Genomic DNA, 20,099 nt, shown 5'->3' with positions numbered 1-20,099 from the left:
GCTCACCGCACACGTCTTCAATGGGGTTCAGGTCAGGAGACTGGAATGGCTATTGCAAAACCTTAATTCTGTTTTCAGCAAGCCATTTTTGTATCAGGTTTGAGGTATGCCATTTGAGCTACTGTATCGTTGTCTTGCTGGAAGATCCAACCATGACCTGCTTTTAGCTTTTGAGCAGAGCCAGCCAGATTTTGGTATAAAATCTCCTGGGATGTGATGGAGTCCATGATGTCATGTATCCTAACGCAGTTCCCAGGGCCTTTGGAGAATAAAACAGCCCAGATCCACCACTGTACTTCACAGCTGGGATAAGGCTCTTTTCTGGACAACTACATTTAGACAAAATGTAATATGAGACAAAGGAAATATAGAGATGGTATCTAAATGAATTTTTTGAGACTTAGTGGCCCCAGGATGCACCCGACTTATGCAATTCTCCGACGGAGATCCTTGGAAGTAATTTCCCCCTCACGAAAAACCGCCCTCCTCATTGTGTGTGAAGCATACACTTCCGGAATCTCTAGGCAGGTTCATCACAGCACCGCTTGCTTTGAACCTCTTATATCCTAACCCTCATGCTGGAAATAGTTTCAGACATGAAGCTATTTTTGTAGCCATTGCCGAATTTATGAAGGTCAACAAACTTTTGTCGCTTCTCATTTGTGAGTTCTCCGATCTTCCCCATGTTGATGGATGACTAAGGAGTTTTGGTCTGTGTGTCACCTCATATTTATACCCCACTAAGAAAGGAAGTTGAGAACGACCACATAATGGCTCCATAAAGACTCAGGTGTGCTTAAAAAAGTAACATATGAATGGGAATATACGGCAATTAGGTGTTGTATGTAACTATTTCTGGTGTTGCCATTAATTATAACGTTTTTGAGGGTAAAAAAAAAAAAAAAAAAAAAAAAAACATTTCTTAATGAAGAATTATTCCTTCTTTGAATAATTTTTCCTAAATTAAAAATGGCATTTTTCTCATATTTCCTGTGTAAGGTCATACTACATTCTTATAGCCTTTTTTGCTCATATTTCCATTATTATTTTCAAATAATTTTGGTGGGCACAGAATGTAGCTCATGAAATATGTATATGGGACAAGGGACATCACATGGATGTTGTTCAGTATCATAGTACTTCCACTATTTTGCCTGTTTTTTTGTTTTTGTTTGTTTGTTTATTCACACAGCGCTTGATTTACAGTAATTGTGTGGATAATATGTTATGTACTGCATTATTCATAGCCAAAAAAAAAAAAATGCTGAAAAAGTTCAATACAATTAGGTGATAAAAGCATTGCCCCTTTGCCATATTTATATGAAGCGTTTTGTCACTTATCTTGCACATACTTTAAGTTGTGTGCACCTTACTAGGTCATTAAAACCCACACCCTAGGCTGGCCCAGTGGAGGATGGGCTCCCCTTTGGAGTCTGGTCCCTTCCAGGGTGTTTTTCCTTGCCACCATCGTTAGATTTGCTTTTGTGGAGGATTTTGGCCAGGGAAGGCGTAGTAAAAATGTTTATAAAATGTGTTACAAAAATACATTTGATTTGATAAAGACGATGACAGGTTGAAATCACTGGGTGCGTAGAGTCTGTTTTGCCTCAAATTAAACCACAAATGGAGATTTTTCTTGTTCAAGGCTAGTGATATGAAGTTCATTTTATTTTTAAAGGGATAGTTCAATTCGTGGGGGTTAAATAAATATTTCCGTTTGGTGTAGGCTATTTCCGATTGGTTTCGGGCGCCATAAAAAATATTTGATATTTGGAATAGCAATGACAACAGTTCCGCTATGGCTGTAGGTCTCTGCATAGAGCGGGGACACTTAACATAACTCTATCGCAGATTGTAGGCTATAGCGATGCAAAGCCTAAATAATTACATTATTTGCTTATTTCTAAAATAATACATTTACGCCTAATATTATTTTCGGTTGGAACTACGTCCTATGGCGCAATGCAACCCCAGACCACTACGCTCACGGAAAGTAAAGTAGGCTAGCGACCCAGTCGCCACAATATTAAACACAGACATTTGTTTAAATTGTGAATAACTCATAAAATCAATTTATTCATGTGCATAGGTTCTAAATGAAACAGCTGTGTAGGCTAGCTCCTCTGGAGTTGTTTAGACCTGATATGTAAATCCCATGGTTGCCGTCAGAATATTCTAAATATGTCACATCTATATTGAAAACATAAACTAGAACTGAAATAATATTAACAGAAGGGAAGTAATCCTTTAATTATTCCATTGCCAATTTCAAATGCAGTCCGCGAAATCTTAGAAATGAGTGGATTTAATAGGCTAAAAGAAAAACAGAAGCGCTTGAGCATTTCACACGGCAGACAATTTCAATTTTAGACAGTTACATGTTGGATTTCTATGGTGTAATAACCGGAAAAACTTTAATGACGTCAGACAAAACCGGAAAGGTTATGGACCTGTCGAAACTGAAACTCCTAGAACTGACGGCTGGAGTAATTACACTGGCAAATGGGTATGGAATTGAAATAGCTTTGGAAGTAAGCGAGACATGAAACAACATTAAGAAAATCTAGAGAATAACGTAAACCGCTGCTTAATAGTAACGTACGCCCAGGTGGCGGATAAATAGCAGATTTAGGCCTGAATTGTAATCGTCTCTAGCTAGCTAGTGAGCTAACAAATAGTTAAGTTGACGTTGTAACAGCTAGCAAGCCAGCATGCTAATGAGAGCAAAGAATACTTTATAAGTTAGTGCACTGTCGGTACAAGTAAGGAATGTCAGCTAAATTTATTTAAAAGCATGAAAGTCGTCAGACAGTTAGACGTGTGAGGAAAAACAGCAGTTACCCGAGAGATTAAGGTTTATAGCTAACGTTATTGCTATTACCTTGCTGGAGTAAAGCACCTTGGACCAGTTGAAAACATAGCTAGCTAACCTTACTTGTGTTGACGGTAAATAATCAAAGTGACGTCGAGTATTAAGAGCATTAACGTTAGCTAATTTGCCAAACAAACGATTTAATTGCATGCAACTAAGTGAGTACGGATGTCGAGAACTGAACTGCCGAGTGTCAGCTATTGAGCCAACCAGAAAAACACGACTGAGATCAGCTTGCAAACTATTTAACGTTAGATACATGTGGTTTGTTAGCTAAACTATAGTAAAAATAGTGGGGAGTAACTAGTTCGCGTGTTTGTAGTTCGCTTGCTACTCTTGTTAGTTAATTTCGTTTTGGGCTGCTCGATCTTCTCCGGTTTTGCAATGCCGCTGATGTTCTTGGAGAGGTTTCCGTGGCCCAGTTTGCAGACCTACACGGCTCTGAGCGCTGTATTGCTCGTCGGGAGTGTTCTGAGCGTCTATACCACTGTGACTGAACCGAGTTTCGCCACGGAGACAGACGAGTCCGTAGAAACCCACGATGAAGAAGCGGAATCTCAATTTTTCGACCTCGGTAATGGAGTGGCCACCAAGGTGCTCCAGCACCTCGTGTCCGACAACTTCTACGTTTGGGTAAGTTTAAAAAAAAAAAAAAATTTTTTTAAGGGAAATTCATTTTCAGTTCCGGTGTTTTATAAATTATGTTGCATTATGTAGTACGGTCCATTTAGTTTGCGGGAGATGTGTGGTGTAGAGTTAATGTGCACTGATTCTTCGTGTTTCCTTCATCTCTCAGGTGCTGGTGAATACAGCTTGTTGTTGCCTGATGCTAATTGCTAAGACGATCCAGTGCATTGTGTTTGGACCCCTTAGAGTCAGCGAAAAACAGGTGAGGTTTAAAATTAGACTAGCATAATTAATCGAGCATAATTGTTTAGATTACACGATCAATGTCATAAAACCATGAGATTGCACAAAGGCGTCTACCAAATATTTGCTCCATGCATCATAAATATTCATTCATGATACAAGTGGGCTAATTTGGGAATGTTTGCAGGATGACATTGAATGATTTTCTTTACCAACTGAGTGAAGATCAGCTGTTGCATCACATTCGTTCTAACCTCCCAGTTTGTTTCACACTAAGAGTAGGAGTTTTCATTGTACTTTCTGCTGTTAAAAAAAAATGATGCTGTCAAATATTGAACAACGTATGTAGGCTACATGCTTTGTTACACTGCATCCTTGTTTGCTCTGCGAGAAAGTTTGGTTGGACTTAACAAGCAGTAATAAAAATGCCTCGTAAATTCTATTCCTAATGGGTAAATGTATATACTAATATGACTGTGATTGGTCGTCCGTGTTAAATAATGATTGCAAAGTGAGCTGGTGACGATTGTTCAGAGAACAGGCCTGGTTGTTGCTGAAGTCTAAAGGCTTTTCTGTGTCACTCAGCACCTGAAGGACAAGTTCTGGAACTTCATCTTCTACAAGTTCATATTCATCTTCGGGGTGCTGAACGTGCAGACCGTGGGCGAGGTGGTCACGTGGTGCCTGTGGTTCTCCGTGCTCGTCTTCCTGCACCTCATGGTCCAGCTCTGCAAGGACCGCTTTGAATATGTGAGTCCCTCACAAGGCGTGTGTGTGCGCGCAGCGTCTGCAGGACTAGCCTGGTTTTCCCCTTTGGGGCCCATGAGCCTCTTGTTTGGGACACGGTATTGAATGTAATGCTGGGCCTCCAAGTGCCTCGTGGAGATAGGCATGGGTTTGGCGATTGTGATGAAATGTGGAAACAAAGGCCTTGGGACAAGGTCTATAACTGAGGTGTCCCGAACTGGGAGTCCTGATTCAACTGAGTCGCTGACCAACATTGTCTTCTGTTGTGACAGCGATAGTAAAGTGAGGCTCATTCCACTTGGCATTATATTGATCTGTGTAACTTTGAATGCAAATGAAAAGTTTGAAGGTTTTAAATGGCTAATTTTCCATATCGCTTTACATATGTCTTTTTAATGGTTAACTCCTCTTGGAAGCATGCCTTTCGCCGTGCAAATTAATTTCGATGCAGAACTTGTCACCAGAGCACATTTTTCCACTGTAGACCGACAGCTCCTTTGTGCTTCCCTGAAACCTGAAACGTGCACATACGAGCAAAATTTGTGACATCACCAATATATGTAGAACCTATGGCCCGCTATGCAAAGAAGAGCAATGTGGTTAACAGAAACCTTGGTGCACAGAAAGTGACATTGTTGCGACAGTTGTTGTGTTTAACATGTTCGACCGTGCAGTTTTAGGATGCAGTCCTGAGGGAGGAACTCCATTCCACACATTACCGAAGGAGCCCAATTCTTAAACAAATAAGGGCGGAATGTGTTTATAAAAATCACGTGGATGTACCTGACAGCATAGAGGGAATCTCTGTTTGTAGCACACATTTTACATCTGACTGGCAATGGGTATCGCAAAGAAATTCATTTTTAATCCGGTCATAGTGCCTACTATATATATCCCAGGAGCACTGCAGCAAGCATTGTGAATTTTTATATTCGTTGATTCTGGCTTTGTCAGTGTAGTGATGCTACTGAGCCAATTTCAGTCGTTTATTAAACTTTTTTTTGGTGGAGAAACCCATATTAAACATATTAGTTTTCAAAATAGAATATTGTTTGGGAGGGTGCAATCTACTTAACAATCTAACTAATTAACAAGCTAGTGTCCTAATTACTGCATACTATGTTTTATTGCTAGGGTAGGAGTTTTTATTTATTTGGTAGCCTGAGATTTCACATTGTCAGTCAGCTGATCGGGCAACAGGTCATTATTACCATATTAAATGTGTACATTTTTCCACGTACACCAAATTTGCTTATCCAGGAGTGGCCTTGTGTTTTCAAGACGGCCTGCCCGGACTCGGTACTGCTGCGGAAAATGCTGAAGCTGCAAGAATTTCAGAACGTTGCCACGTAACCGATCTGTCCGTACAAATCTGTAACTGTGTTGTCAGTGCTGGTTACGACTGCACTTATACTGGTCTTTATACTGGTCTTAAAACAAGGCCGGAGGGCGAACGCTTCCGTTTCGGCACAGGTCGTGCGTCCCCAAGTTTGAGCTCACGTGTAATGTAATATTTAGCGCATTTATATACGCCTCGGATGCGTACTTTCCCGGAATTCTAATGAGATCACCTCGTATCACTCCGGCGATGACCGAGGCCCGTATCTCTTTCAGAGCCCGCGCTAATAATAGCCGCGCATTCATGCACAGTCTTAGGCTCCCGGTTTCACCCAGCAACTTTGGAACACTGAAAAAACACATGCAGTCGTCTGAACATGTATTCGAGTCACGTTCATTCGAGGTGAAAGAAAAGTTTGTTTCCCATATTGCAAAAGCAGGCTTTTGTGTGTTCACGATTTGAAATTTGCGTTAATAAATGGCAACGATCTAGTCAATAGGTTTAATCAACAAAATAATGCAAGGATAAAAATGAAAACAGTTTGACATTGATATTAACTTCCATAGCCGTTTAAGAGCATAATATCCCCCAAAGTGTCCGTCAGTGAATGAGCACTGCTGATTGCACTGGGGAAGTGATTAGAACAGCACGACTGTTGCAGATAAGTGGCTAATTATTTAGGGGGGTGGGTGGGCGTCTAATAGAATTTGCTTCATAGCAGAAGCTAAACAAAGAAATTGTGTCTTGGAATGAAATGTTGGCCAGAGCATTTTTCAGATCCATCACTGTGTCAATACATTTTCCAGCGTTGTTTGAAAAGACCTGTTTTTTTAATTTTTTTAAATAGATTATTTAATCAAATTGATTGTTATTGCTAAAATATTCAGTAGCTGCAGCCCTAATAATAATTGTGATACTGCCCTGGTGTCCATGCTATGCTACTTTCTCCCCTGGTGTCCATGCTGCTGTTCAACTGCTGTACTTTTGAGTAGCTTTATACATTAGTGATGTCATACAAAGTGAAATGTTGTTGTCTGTGTGCGTGTCTGTGTGCGTGCGGTCCTCTCAGCTCTCCTTCTCCCCCACCACGCCGATGAGCAGCCACGTACGCGTGCTGTCCCTGCTGGTGTCCATGCTGCTGTGCTGCTGCGGCCTGGCGCTGGTCTGCGGGATGGCGGGCCGGCCGCACGGGATGCACACCGTGTCCTTCATGGCCGCCGAGGTGGGAGCTCGCGCTGCCGAAGCTCGGCCTGCCGTCTCTCACCCCACTCCCTTTAAAGTGGGGACAACCCTAAATCACGAGGAGCGCTACCAGATAGCTTTTGTGTAATCTTTACGGTTTATTATCCCTAGGGTTTATTCCCCCAGCCGTACTTTAAAGTGGGAAGGGAGGCCTGTGATTGTTGGAGAAGCTCATCGTTTTGCGCTACTGTTCACAGTAACATTTATCAACTAAAATTATGACCAGCACGCCGTTTTTCATATGAAGTCCTGTAGACAAAGTAGCAAATGTGTCTGTAATGTGAACACTCTTCAGTCTTAAAGTTAGAGATTTTTTTTATTATTATGTACACTGAATGTCAACCATTATTTATTGGCATTCACTTACAAGGGCACAAACCCATCCATGCAAATTCTCTTAAATACCCATCACAGGATCAACTGGTACAGAACAGCGCAGTAAATGCACACCAGGCTGAAAACTGTAATGTTCAGTATTGTATTTGCGTGCGTACGGCCAGGTGATTATCTGAAAGCACGGCGTGACGTTTCCCCCCCCGTTTTGGGTCCTTCTCTTCCAGTGCCTGCTGGTCACCGTGCGCACGGGCCATGTCATCATGCGGTAAGTCCCCCCAGCGAACCCCCCCCCCCCCCATCCCCCCCCGCCCGGCCCGCGTAATTCCACAGGCGTGTCACGCAGGAAACCAGAGAGATCCCCTTCCCCTACATGCAGCCGTTACAGAAAGGGCTGCATTGTGGTTGGGGGGGGGGGGGGGGGGGGGTGTGGATTAGGATTATTCTGAGCTGTCAGAGAAGCAGGGCTCGTTAATTAAAAATTTTATTTTTAAAACTTTAAGCTGATGAAGAAGCCACGCAGTCCGGCAATATGATTTGGGCACACGTTACTCAATTATGGTGCTGGGAAGACAGTTTGTTATTGTTTAGGTTTACTTTGTGCCTGATAGAGCTGCTAATTGAATACTGATCTGCTTTTTTTTGTCAGGGATACACATTTCAATTTTTTGTGTAAGAAATGTCATGTTTTATTCAAAACTATGTTGCATTCTTAATTATAAACAAATTATAAACATTCTTAAAATGTTGAAGAAAACACATTGTTGGTATACACATTTTCTTTATTGTTTTACAGATACAAGAATTATTCAAGTTAAAATTAATAAAAATTGATTTTTTTCATTGCAACATCCTGTTCTGCTTATTGAAAGAACAATTTCCCACAATGCATTTCTTTTTCCCTTTTGTATCCCATGAAATAAGTCTGAAATCTTGGAGGCATTAACTGACACCCAAATTAGCATATTTATATTGTAGAAAAAGTGTCAATATAGTTGATATAGAATTGACCTTGTTTTTATGCCTCCGTGACGGCACAGCCGTGGCCAGAGGCATTGTTTTCTGGTTGTCCGTCTGTCCGCCCGTCCGTCCCGATTCTCGTGAACGTGATATCTCAGGAACGCCTTGAGGGAATTTCTTCACATTTGGCACAAACGTCCACTTGGACTCAGGGATGCACTGATTAGATTTTGGTGGTCAAAGGCGGAGGCATACAACCGCGAGGCGGTATTTCTGGTTTCATAGTAAAGTTATACTGTGGTCACATGACCTTTTTTGAAAAATCTAAAGATTCTGCTGGATGCTCAGTGGTGTTGCTGTGCAAATATGTTGAATAAAGTTGCAATTAAGGAATATTCTATCCAAATCAGTATTCTGATAACCTTGGTCAAAGTGTGCCAAAACGTTCATTCAGCCCATTTGGAGAGCCCCCGAGAGAGTTTCCGAAACAGCGTTCGGGTGTTCCCGTGCGGTCGGGAGTTAACGAACCCCGTGTCTGACCCCCCCCGCAGGTACACCATCCACCTGTGGGACCTGAACCACGAAGGCACCTGGGAGAGCAAGGGCACCTACGTGTACTACACGGACTTCGTCATGGAGCTGGTGCTGCTGTCGCTGGACCTCATGCACCACATCCACATGCTGGTGAGAGAGCCCTGCCCGCACTGGGTTGCTGGCCTGGCTCTTGTCAGAACTGTCCACGCACACGGGCCTCGCCACCGCTGTTCAGACAATGATCTCCCCGTAGTCGAGTCATGAGTGTGTCACTATGAAGGGTACATTACATTACATCAAAATCAATTGGCAGGCAACAAACTGTAGTGAAGAACATTAGTGCTTCTCTCACAAAAGTGCAGTATCACCAAGACGGTAAAGAGGCCCATTTATAAGTGTGATATTTACCTAACAAACAGTTGTATTGTAACAAGAAGCTGCGATTAGACAGATGACCGCTAACAGCTATCATACACAGCTATATACCCATAAAATTACCCCTTAAGTGTATCCAAGGAAAGAAGGAAAAAAAGACAGGATATTTAAGGGGGGTCAGGGAGCATTGCCGTTACGGGGGGCTGCCTGGTACTACATTCGCCAGGCTCACCACGTTCGCGCTCTGTGCCCGACAGCTCTACGGCAACATCTGGCTCTCCATGGCGAGCTTGGTGATCTTCATGCAGCTGCGCTACCTCTTCCACGAGGTGCAGCGCCGCATCCGCCGCCACAAGAACTACCTGCGCGTCATCGACAACATGGAGGCCAGGTGCGCAGCCTCGTTTCGCCTCGCTAGCGGGTGACGTGTTGCTTATGGACCATGCGCCCGTGTAACGCGTGATGTGAAATCGGAACGTTTCATCGGTTTGTTATTTGTTATTTCGTATGTGCTCCAGTCGCCAGGCATCTCAGAAACATTAGCGTTCACGTGTGAGTCACATTCTTCTTTGTGCCACAGCAAACCGGTCTTCTATTCAAATCACCGCGTGTTTATTAATATAGTACATTTGACAATGCATTACTCACAGTACACCTCACAGCATACCCTGAACCAAAGCCCCCAACGAAAGCAATCCTAGGCAAAGAAAAACCCGCATCCGCCGCCACAAGAACTACCTGCGCGTCATCGACAACATGGAGGCCAGGTGCGCGGCCTCGTTTCGCCTTGCTAGCGGGTGACGTGTTGCTTATGGACCGTGCGCCCGTGTAACACGTGATATGAAATCGGAACGTTTCATTGGTTTGTTATTTATTATTTCCTATGCGCTCCAGTCGTCAGGCATCTCAGAAACATTAGCGTTCACGTGCGAGTCACATTCTTCTTTGTGCCACAGCAAACCGGTCTTCTATTCAAATCACCGCGTGTTTATTAATATAGTACAGTTGACAATGCATTACTCACAGTGCACCTCACAGCACACCCTGAACCAAAGCCCCCAACGAAAGCAATCCTAGGCAAAGAAAATTGCCCAGGAGGTGGCTGGGGACTCGGAACAAGCACCCCCCACTAGTGAAGAAGAGGCAATAAGGGAAGATTCCTACTGGGTAGCAACAGGGACCAGTTCTAATGTCTTACTCTTAGAGCTAATTATAAGCCTGACTGCGAAAGCGGGCTTTTAGTCTAGACTTAAACACCTGGGTGCGTGGGCCTGCTGTTGAGCTGCTCTGTATCCCCGTTTCCACCCGCAGGTTTGCGGTGGCCACCCCGGAAGAGCTGGCGGCCAATAACGACGACTGCGCCATCTGCTGGGACTCCATGCAGGCGGCGCGCAAGCTGCCCTGCGGGCACCTCTTCCACAAGTGAGCGCCCGACGAGCGTTGAAACACGCCCGCCATTGCAGCCGCCGCCTCAGTCAGGATTGTACAGCTATGAACGAAACCACAGTTTCACTATGCTGATGATAGAGAAGGGACTGCGTTCAGGAGTTTCACACTGTAACTTGAAGTAAATATCCATACAGAACAGATCTATTCCAGACCGAATATCCACACAGAACAGCGTGGCAGACCTTCAGACCTTGTGTTTAGAAAGAACATACTTTAGAAGTAAAAGGAGTAACACGCTTTGCATCCAAAATAAAATTTAGATATTTTCCATTTTTACAGATTTGATTTGATAATTGGACGCTAACTTCAAGGAAAGAAAGTGATTTAAAAAAAGTGTCTTTAATTGTATTTTTTTAAATAAACATGACCCCGAGTGTAAGATTTTCTGAGCCGGTTCTAAAAAGGGACCGTGAGGTTGTGAAAGGAGCCGGTCTGAGAACTGGACCGCGCGGTCGCGGCGCGTTTTCGCTCGCTCACAGCTCGTGCCTGCGGTCCTGGCTGGAGCAGGACACCTCCTGCCCCACCTGCCGCATGTCGCTCAACATCAGCGAGGGCGGGCGGGCCCGCGACGACCGCCAGAGGGAGCCGCTGGACGACAACATGGGCCCCGGGCCGGGGGCCGAGGCCCGGCCCCACCTCAACCATCACAACCACTTCTTCCACTTCGACGGTAAAGAATGCCAAAGCGTTATACGCGGAAATGTTTCACACGGTCAGGCGTGTTTGCGACCGGATCTGGGCCGTTTGAAACGCTTTCTGCCCTCCGGTACCTTAGACACTGGGGAAAACCCCTGTGGATTCCTGTCAGTTTAGAAGTATCCGTTTTCACCCACATTCGGAAAGTTATTACTGGATACGAGTTACATTTTGGTCTACATAACTGTGTCAGATATGTAAAGCGTGTAATGCAAGAACTAAAGTGTATAAAAAGCACATCTTAATCAGATTGCTGCTTAGCAGATTATCTTTTAGCATTTCCTGAGTAATTTCAGCCAAACGGTTGTAAGGTGTCTTATTAGGGAATGTTCTGGCCAGTTGGAAAGCTTCATTGGTTTGTCCCCTTTCGTTTCTCTGCAGGTTCCCGCATTGCCAGCTGGCTGCCCAGTTTCTCAGTGGAAGTCATGCACACCACAAACATCATGGGGATAGCGCAGGCCAACAACTCCCAGCTCAATGCTATGGTGAGCCGCCATTTTCATCGCTTAAAAGGTCAGAGGAGCAAATCGCGCTGCTATGAAAGCGCCCGCTCTGATACGCACCAAGCCCGCAGGGAAGGACTTGGCACTGCCGACGTGTAGAATTCCCAGCCGTGTCAGGTCTGGCTAGAATCATGGCGGCGTAGCTGCCCAATGCTGGCCTGCTTTCAGCAAAACATTGAACAGCTCGTGCCTGGGTTGGGTACCCGTGTGACCCGTACCTGCCTGACCAATTTGGCGACACACGCCTTCACTAGCTAATGTTACACTTGCTCTGTCAACTCTGTGACAGCGGGCACCTTTAACAAAGCAGCTAACGTTAAACTCGGTCAAAATGCTAAAAGCAGAACGGTGTAAATTATTAGAAGCAACAGTAATTTAAACAAAACAATTAAATAAAGTTTATTTTCCTTTGCAATAAAAAAAGACTTATTTTATTTTGTTGTTTGTTCTTTATTTTATCGAACGTATTTTGTTCTAGCACAGTTTAGGCACTGGTACCGCTTTAAGAGTATTATTTTAGCAGTGGTACGGGCGAAATCTAAACTAGCGCTGCCACACTGTGGGAACGCAGTTCTGTTCTGCTCTTGTTCTGTGTGGAGAAACGTCTCACGGCTGGCCGCGTGTCGCGCTGCTCGTTCTTCCGCCCCGCAGGCCCATCAGATCCAGGAGATGTTCCCGCAGGTGCCCTACCACCTGGTGCTGCAGGACCTCCAGCTGACGCGCTCCGTGGAGATCACCACCGACAACATCCTGGAGGGCCGAATCCAGGTCCCCTTCCAGGCAAGCGTCCCCCCCCCCCCCGCACCCTCCGGCCCACACGGGGGCGCTGTGGACAGGGTCCATCGGATAGGGCACGGGACCTGCCGTCAAAGGGATGCGGGCTTCGCTGTTGGCTATGATCAGGAGCCTGCGGCAGGATTCCTCGGGTTACTGATACTTTCGTTGCGCACGGCGTGCCGGTTACCTTAAGGCTAGCAGCTGCTTTCAGTAAAAGAGCTTCGTGGCTGAGGCGTGTCCTGTAGTTCTGCCTGGCCTTGTGCAGAAGAGCTCGGGGGGGGTTTCTGCTTCTGCAAGGGTGCCGATGGCACAGAAGTAGCTCAGGAAGAACAAATGACAATGAACAAATTTGAGAGGACAAAAATAAGAGAAACCAAACTGAGCCACAATGGATGAAATTTTTGGAGAAATGGATGCATTACCCGAGCTGACATAATAGTCTGTGTTGCATTATGGGATAGGCCGCACGGGAGCTGTACTGAAACCCTGTGTTGTGACTCGTCCCCCACAGCCCACCGAGCGCCCCACCTTGCTGGGGGGCCCCGCTGCGGACGAGCCGGCAGGAGCCAGCGGGGGTGCGGAGGCCACGCCCGGAGAGCCGGAGGACTTTGAGGTCAGGGGCAGCCGCTTCTCCAAGTCGGCCGAGGAGAGGCAGCGAATGCTCCTGCAGAGGAAGGAGGAGCTGCTGCAGCAAGCACGCAGGTAACCCACCCCAGCCAATCGGCAAGCACGAATGTCACGCTCCCCGACCAATAAGCAAGTGTGCAGGTATCTCTCCCCAACCAATCGGCAAGCACGCAGGTAACCCACCCCAACCAATCGGCAAGCACGAATGTCACACTCCCCGACCAATAAGCAAGCGTGCAGGTATCTCTCCCCAACCAATCAGCAAGCACGCAGGTGACCCACCCCAACCAATCAGCAAGCACGAATGTCACGCTCCCCGACCAATAAGCAAGCGTGCAGGTATCTCTCCCCAACCAATCAGCAAACATGCAGGTGACCCACCCCAACCAATCAGCAAGCATGAATGTCACGCTTCCCAACCAATAAGCAAGCATGCAGGTATCTCTCCCCAACCAATCAGCAAACATGCAGGTAACCCACCCCAACCAATGAACAAGCATATAGGTAACATGTCCCACCCTCCCAGGAAGCACTCATGTAACATTCCCTGTCTGGTCACCCTGCACGATGGTACATGTCTGCCAGTGCAGAAGTCTCTGCTTTCTGCCTACCTGAATAAAGCAAATTAAACAGGGGGGAGGGCATCGACTGTTTTTCAACTGTATTGGAAACCCAAAAACAAAATATTTTCTCTCTAGCACACTATTTTATAGCAACAAGTAATTTAAGAAAATTAGCCACTTGCGCACCACTCTAACCTTTATAGGCTTAATATGCAGGTTAGCCTTTGTTTGCTGATGCTTCCTTGTCCTGGCTAGCCAGCAAGCTTTTTACATCCGCATTCAATACAGGGGCTCACTTTATGAGTTCATTGACTTTGTGAGACTAGAAATTCTCAAATTCACAACTGTGACTAGAAATTCACGATACCCAAAATGAAAAAATATTTTGTTCATGCGTACACTAGTTGCACTATTTCAGAAAAATCTTTCTCAGTTCCACACTTTGAATTGGAGTATAGAGTATATTCAGAAACGGCACTGCGCCATCCCAGAGGGACACAGAGTGCTTTCTACCCGGCAGCGGGAGTTTGACTGGGTTGAGTCCTGTTGCATAAGCGTTCATTTTACATATGTTAGGCCTGTGGCATGAATTAGAACAAAAGCTACTAGTGTTTCCATAATCATACTATTGTGGTTATACCCTCATCTTGTGGCTAAGCCCATTTCTGCTGGTTTAACCCCTTTATAATTTTTATGACAAGTAACAGGTGCCTGTACGTATGCTGAGTGGAGCGGTAATGTAAAACGCACTGCTTATATAAAGACTAAACTTGGATCCTGTTGTATACCTCCTGAATGTACTTTTCACGAGGAAAAGTTTCAGCTTGCTTTTTTTCCCATACTGGTTTATATTGATAAAAGCACAATATCAATTAAAATGGGTCTTTGGTATATTCTCTTTGTATCCATGAGAGAACATGGTTACATTCAAATTTAAGTTAATTCAGCTTATGCAGTATATGTCCAAGTTCATGTTTGAAATGAATATTGGCCACAGTAACGTACGGGCAAACATCAGGTAAACATCTTAAAGGTTTCCTGCGTCAAATAGGTTTTTACATTTAAAAAAAAATAATCGACCCTTTGAAAAACAGGGAGGGAGGGAGGCTGGCTCACCATAGAGCGAGCAGACCGCCACGCCTAGAGCGTGAGTCACAGTGCATCCTGTTCCCGAAATTTGAGCGAGGCTGCAGGCGGGCAGCACGCCCTTCCCCTTACGCAGAGCACCGAGCGCTGTTTTCCACTGAAGCAATGCCCTCACGCCCCTGTGAGAAATGAGCGCAGAGGACACGAAAAAGGAAATTCAAATGCGAAATTGCCCCACAGCAAAGTTCACGCAATTCAAATGGGATACTGCACTAGTTACACGCAGATGTTTTTGCATGTTAGAAATGTTAAACGCCATACTTGAACATCCATCCAATCCATTATCTGTACCCGCTTATCCTGGGCAGGGTCACGGGGGTTGCTGGATCCTATCCCTGTTTGCATTGGGCGAGGGGCAGGAATACACCCTGGACAGGCCGCCCCCCACACCATTCACTCCCACGCTCGTACCTGTGGGCAATTTAGACTCCAGTTAGCCTACCTGCTGTTACTTAAAAAAATTTTTGGGAGGAAACCCACGAGGACACGGAGAGAACATGCAGACTCCACACAGAAAGGCCCAGGCCGGAGTATCTGAACACACACAACAGGTTATTTTAACAAGGAGCCAGGGTCACCGTAAATACGTCTGCTCATATAGTGGGTTTGGTGGACTCATCGTTCAGGAAGCATAGCCTGATGCTGTGACGCACGTCTTCCCTCAGACGCTATCTGAGCCGGAGCCCGGAGGAGGAAGAGGAGGAGATGGACGACGAGGAGGACGACGACGGGCCGCCCTCTCTGGAGGAGGACGGCCCCGCCTCGGACTCGATGACGCTGCGTCGCCGGATGCTGGCCGCCGCGGCCGAACGGCGGATGCAGAGGCAGTGGGACCCTGCCCCGTGAGGTCGGGCCGGGGAACGGGCCTGGCCCCCTCCCCCTTTCCCTTTGTGTCCGTAAGCCCGGACGGACCCCGCCTTTCCCCCCTCCCTCCTGTCCCTCTCGCCCCACCTGGAGTTCCATCTTAGAATTGCTGAGCGAGAAGGAAAATTCGTCTCGTTTTCCAGCATTATCAAATCTGCAGAGAAAGCTAACGCATCGCGAGCATGGAATTTGGCTGAGCTGACTCTGCCGCGTGGTGTTTTACGTTGCCTTAGGAAGAAGAGACCTTTTTTTCGCGAAGGACTTGCGTATGTCATAGAGGTCAAAGCTTTAATCCGTTTCTCTCCCGTATTCCCCCAACCTGACTAGAAACCGCACGGCATTCAAATCTACGGTTTCACAGCGTCTGAAATTATTATTACGAGAACCCGCTGAAGCCTCAGTGTCGTTTCCGATAGTGTTTTGAGCTTCGTTTCTGATTTGATTCGTCTGCAAGGTTTCACGTCGGCGAGAGGCGAACGATTCCCGACCGCTTTTCGAGCTCAGAGCGGACGTTCTCCTTTTCGTCTGGAGTTCTCGCATCTGTGAAGGGCGCGGGTTTGAACCGTGCTCGTAGCGGCTCGAGTTTACTCGAAACAAACGTGTGCTCAGTTTGCACGAGCATCGCGGCATGCTGGCGGTATGAGCGCGAACGTGCTCGTTTGGCTTCAGGTTTTGTATTTACATGTTGTATTAACAGGAAAAATAACCGACGGAGAATATAAAATGTGTTACTCGTTTTAGTTCAGGTTGAAGAGTTTTAGCAGTGACTTTGGGAAAAGCTGGATGAAATTTTGTTTCGTATTAACTGTTGAGCGAGAACATGCTTAATACATTTCAACTGGACCGGTCCCAGAGCAACATTTCATGTCAGCTGTGTGCGCGTCCTTGCCTGCCTGCTTGCTTGCGTGTATGCGTGCGAGCGCGAGCGTGAGTGTGCGTGTGTATGTGTGAGTGTGTGTGTGTGTATATAATGTAATTTATATGTGTAAAAATATACATGTATACACACACTTGTGTTTGAAGATCATTCTTACGGTTCTGCCTTTTAACAAGAATGAAATGGAACTGTATTTACAGTGCAGTAGTCAGTATTCAGCATATTTCCTGTCTATATTTTTAAGTCTATTTTTAAGAGTGAGCTTCACCCTGCTTATAAAGAAGTTACCATGATTAAAACATGGTGCGAGTCAGATTTTGAGTATTGGGATCCTTTTGGGGTCCATTGGAGTATAGATCTTTTTTCCTGTTAGTCCGACGCAACGACGATTCTCGTCTTGCTGGCCTTCCTGTTGTGGTGTAGGTTCCGGTTCTAATGGTTCCCATTACCGTTTGAATACTCTAGAGAGCAGAGCTGTTTTCCTTTGCTCTGGAGCAGTGGTAACCAACCCTGCTCCTGGAGATCTACCATCCTGTGGATTTTCACTCCAGCCCTAACAAAGCGCAATTCATTCAACAGCTAGAGAGCTTGTTGAGCTACCAATTAGTAGAGTCAGGTGTGCCAAATCAGGGTTGAAGTGAAAACCAACAGGACGGTAGACCTCCAGGAGCAGAGTTGATTACCACTGCTCTAGAGAACACCGGTTTTAGGATTTGAGTGGTTTTCGTACTTTGCCATTTTTACAAACTCTAGGCAGACTCGTTTTTATATGGTAGTCGCCTCACCAGCAGTCTGCAAGTGATTATTTCCGTTATAGCCTGCCACAAGGTAGCAGTGCCCCCCCCCCCCCCCCCCACCCCACCAAAATAGTTTAATAAGCTACATCAGTCTAAATCATTGTTGTATCCATATAGGCTAACTCTGAAAAGATTTAGGTAATTGTTTGCTGTTACAAAAAGACCATCTCAAGACTTGTGTGGCTTGTGAAACTTTTGCTACCGCTGATTGTCTGGTCTGCCAAGCTAAGTAGCAGCATCTAGAGCCAGGATGTTATGCAATCACTGATATTGTGTAAAACATTTTGTTTTTATTTTTCAATTTTTTTATTTTCTTAGGGTGAGGGGCAGTTGGCAGTATACAATAAATATGATTAATTTATTAAATCGGTTCATTGTAGTGGTTCGGGGAGGTTTTGTTTTAATGTATTGTAACATATGCTTAGGCTTATCAGGATTTAGGTTTTATCAGCCTACTGTCTCACATGCAAGACACAACAGGTAAAAAATTTAAATCAATAAATTTCAGTCATTGCTCAGCTGATAGCATCATGTGACTGGAAAGAAGTTCTTAACTATTGGTCTTTAACTTTTGAAATTACTTTAGTCAGTGATTTATACATCATTTGACCAAGTGGAATTGTTTGAACTCTGGAATTATTTGAACTCTGGGCAAGTATTGCTTAAGATTTAGACGTACAATTGCGACGGTTGCTCTGTTTTATCTGTTTAAGGAATACTCCGTTTTTAAAATTTGTGCAAGATTATGATTCGTTATTTATATTATCGGTTATTTATAGGAGCCTGATTGTATGGCATAATCCAGAAGATGAGCACCCGATAAATCTCAAAATATCAGGAATGAAATATGATTGGTGAAATCGAAGCAAAACCTGTATCCTTGTAAGCCTATTCATGATAAAATGTATGTAGTTTAAGTGAGCCGTTTTTGTTCAGTTGCACATTTTCATCTGTAACATTTTAAGAGGTTAGTCGTGCATGTTGAGTTGATTATGTTGTTATATTGGGAGAGGGGAAGGATGCAATCCTACCCTCCCCTCCCCTGAGAGCCAGTAATCAATTTAAAAAAACAGTGGGGAGCTATGGTGTAGCAGGGTGGGACGGCTCCCAACAGTTGGTCAAGTATGGTACTATTCGGCAAGAGCAAACTCCGTGCAGTCAACCAACTGCGAGGCCTGCGTGCACACAAGCAGTCTGGAATTCAGGTCTCGCATACAGTGCCCCGCTTCCCTCAACACCTTTCATATTGAGGTGTCACTGGGAACGAAGCGGCTGCTTAGCACACACAAAACGGTCCCCCATATTGGTCACATGTAGCACTTGATATGACTCTTGATATAAAACCGGATATCAGGAACTGTGTATACCAGTACCATTAGTGCTTGATGCAGTTGCATTGCAATATGTGTGCAGTTTGTATTTTTTGAACACATTATTGTTTTGGGAATTTTGTAGGTTTGACTATGCACATACCCAGATTGAGAAGCTTTGGGGTGGGAGCGTGGGGGGTGGTGGTAAATTTCATGAATGACTTTGCATGTTACACGTATTTCCAAGGAGCTTTCTGCAGACACATGATTTGTCGGTCTTAACCGTGTCTGTAAACAATGGGATTGTAAGGCAGTCTCTGTTCTTTGGTTGCATGGTCACACCTCTAAACAGTATTTATTCACCTTGCAATATCATTAATGTCCACCAGATCTGAACGTCCTTCATTTTGAATATTAAGAGTGCGCTTTGGTTTCATACCTGTAACAATTAATATACAAATTTGAGTAATTTATCGGATCGCTTTTTATACACACAAATCATTTTGTGCCTCTATTCAGTAGTGGATGAATGACTGATTTTGTAAATAATTTTGTAATGAAGACTGTATTATAGATGTGAAATTACTGTACAAAATAAAACTGAGCTACTATAGAAGCTTTTAAGCATACTTGGCATTTGTTTTTTGTTTTTTTCTTTCTTTCTTGGTCTTGGTATTTATAACCCTGTGTACATTATGGAAACCTGGAATTATATAAAGTCATTTTGTAACTTTTATCTTCAGGGCTCAAATTTTGCGCATGCAAATATGAAAATAATGTGTTTGACCAGCAGCTGCTAGCAGTTACGGCTTTCATATATCCCCATACTTTTCCAAGGTAATGTTACGTCATTTCAGTTTCAAATTCAGGAAAAATGGTGTTTTACTGCCCTTCTGCTGATATGCTCTGAGAATGAACGAATGGTAGCAAGGTCAGTTTAGTGACAATTATGGACAACCCTTATAGACACAGGTCAGAATGGATTTGAACTGATTGCTGCAGCTATGATTTACAAGGTGTAGATCAAAAAGCTGGATTATAGATTGGGTGACCAGATTCTCTACAGTAATGTCAATTGCAGTCACAAATTGAATTACGGTGTGACTGAAATATAGGACAAATCAAGATTTGCGTGCAACCGAAAGATGGGGCTGTCCCGGAAAAACGGAACATCTGGTCACTCTAAAGAATGTGTAGTGCAACAGCCCAAGTGTTTCC

The 20,099-nt window shown here is 44.7% G+C and overlaps 1 protein-coding gene across 1 annotated transcript; it reads left to right on the top strand.

The window, feature by feature from the left end:
* The first annotated feature begins 1,813 nt into the window (after nucleotides 1-1,813).
* Nucleotides 1,814-19,510, top strand: LOC118227698 (E3 ubiquitin-protein ligase AMFR-like). Its single transcript, XM_035418471.1, has 13 exons — nucleotides 1,814-3,505; nucleotides 3,669-3,761; nucleotides 4,328-4,492; nucleotides 6,898-7,050; nucleotides 7,631-7,671; nucleotides 8,915-9,047; nucleotides 9,530-9,663; nucleotides 10,584-10,694; nucleotides 11,201-11,391; nucleotides 11,799-11,902; nucleotides 12,572-12,700; nucleotides 13,209-13,399; nucleotides 15,699-19,510. The coding sequence occupies exons 1-13, from the start codon at nucleotides 3,257-3,259 to the stop codon at nucleotides 15,877-15,879; spliced, it is 1,875 nt and encodes a 624-aa protein (XP_035274362.1). The 5' UTR covers nucleotides 1,814-3,256; the 3' UTR covers nucleotides 15,880-19,510.
* The last annotated feature ends 589 nt before the right edge of the window (nucleotides 19,511-20,099 follow it).

The sequence above is a fragment of the Anguilla anguilla genome, chromosome 5 (genome assembly GCF_013347855.1).
Source record: "Anguilla anguilla isolate fAngAng1 chromosome 5, fAngAng1.pri, whole genome shotgun sequence".
NCBI lineage: Eukaryota > Metazoa > Chordata > Actinopteri > Anguilliformes > Anguillidae > Anguilla > Anguilla anguilla.
This window is presented reverse-complemented; position numbering and strand designations above follow the sequence as displayed.

What these genes read in the sequence shown, in the direction of transcription:
- LOC118227698 (XM_035418471.1), top strand. Translation starts at nt 3,257, where the DNA reads ATGCCGCTGATGTTCTTGGAGAGGTTTCCGTGGCCCAGTTTGCAGACC. An exon ending in TTAGAGTCAGCGAAAAACAG is followed by an intron (nt 3,762 to 4,327) that starts GTGAGGTTTAAA and finishes TGTGTCACTCAG; the next exon opens with CACCTGAAGGACAAGTTCTG. An exon ending in CTGCTGCAGCAAGCACGCAG is followed by an intron (nt 13,400 to 15,698) that starts GTAACCCACCCC and finishes GTCTTCCCTCAG; the next exon opens with ACGCTATCTGAGCCGGAGCC.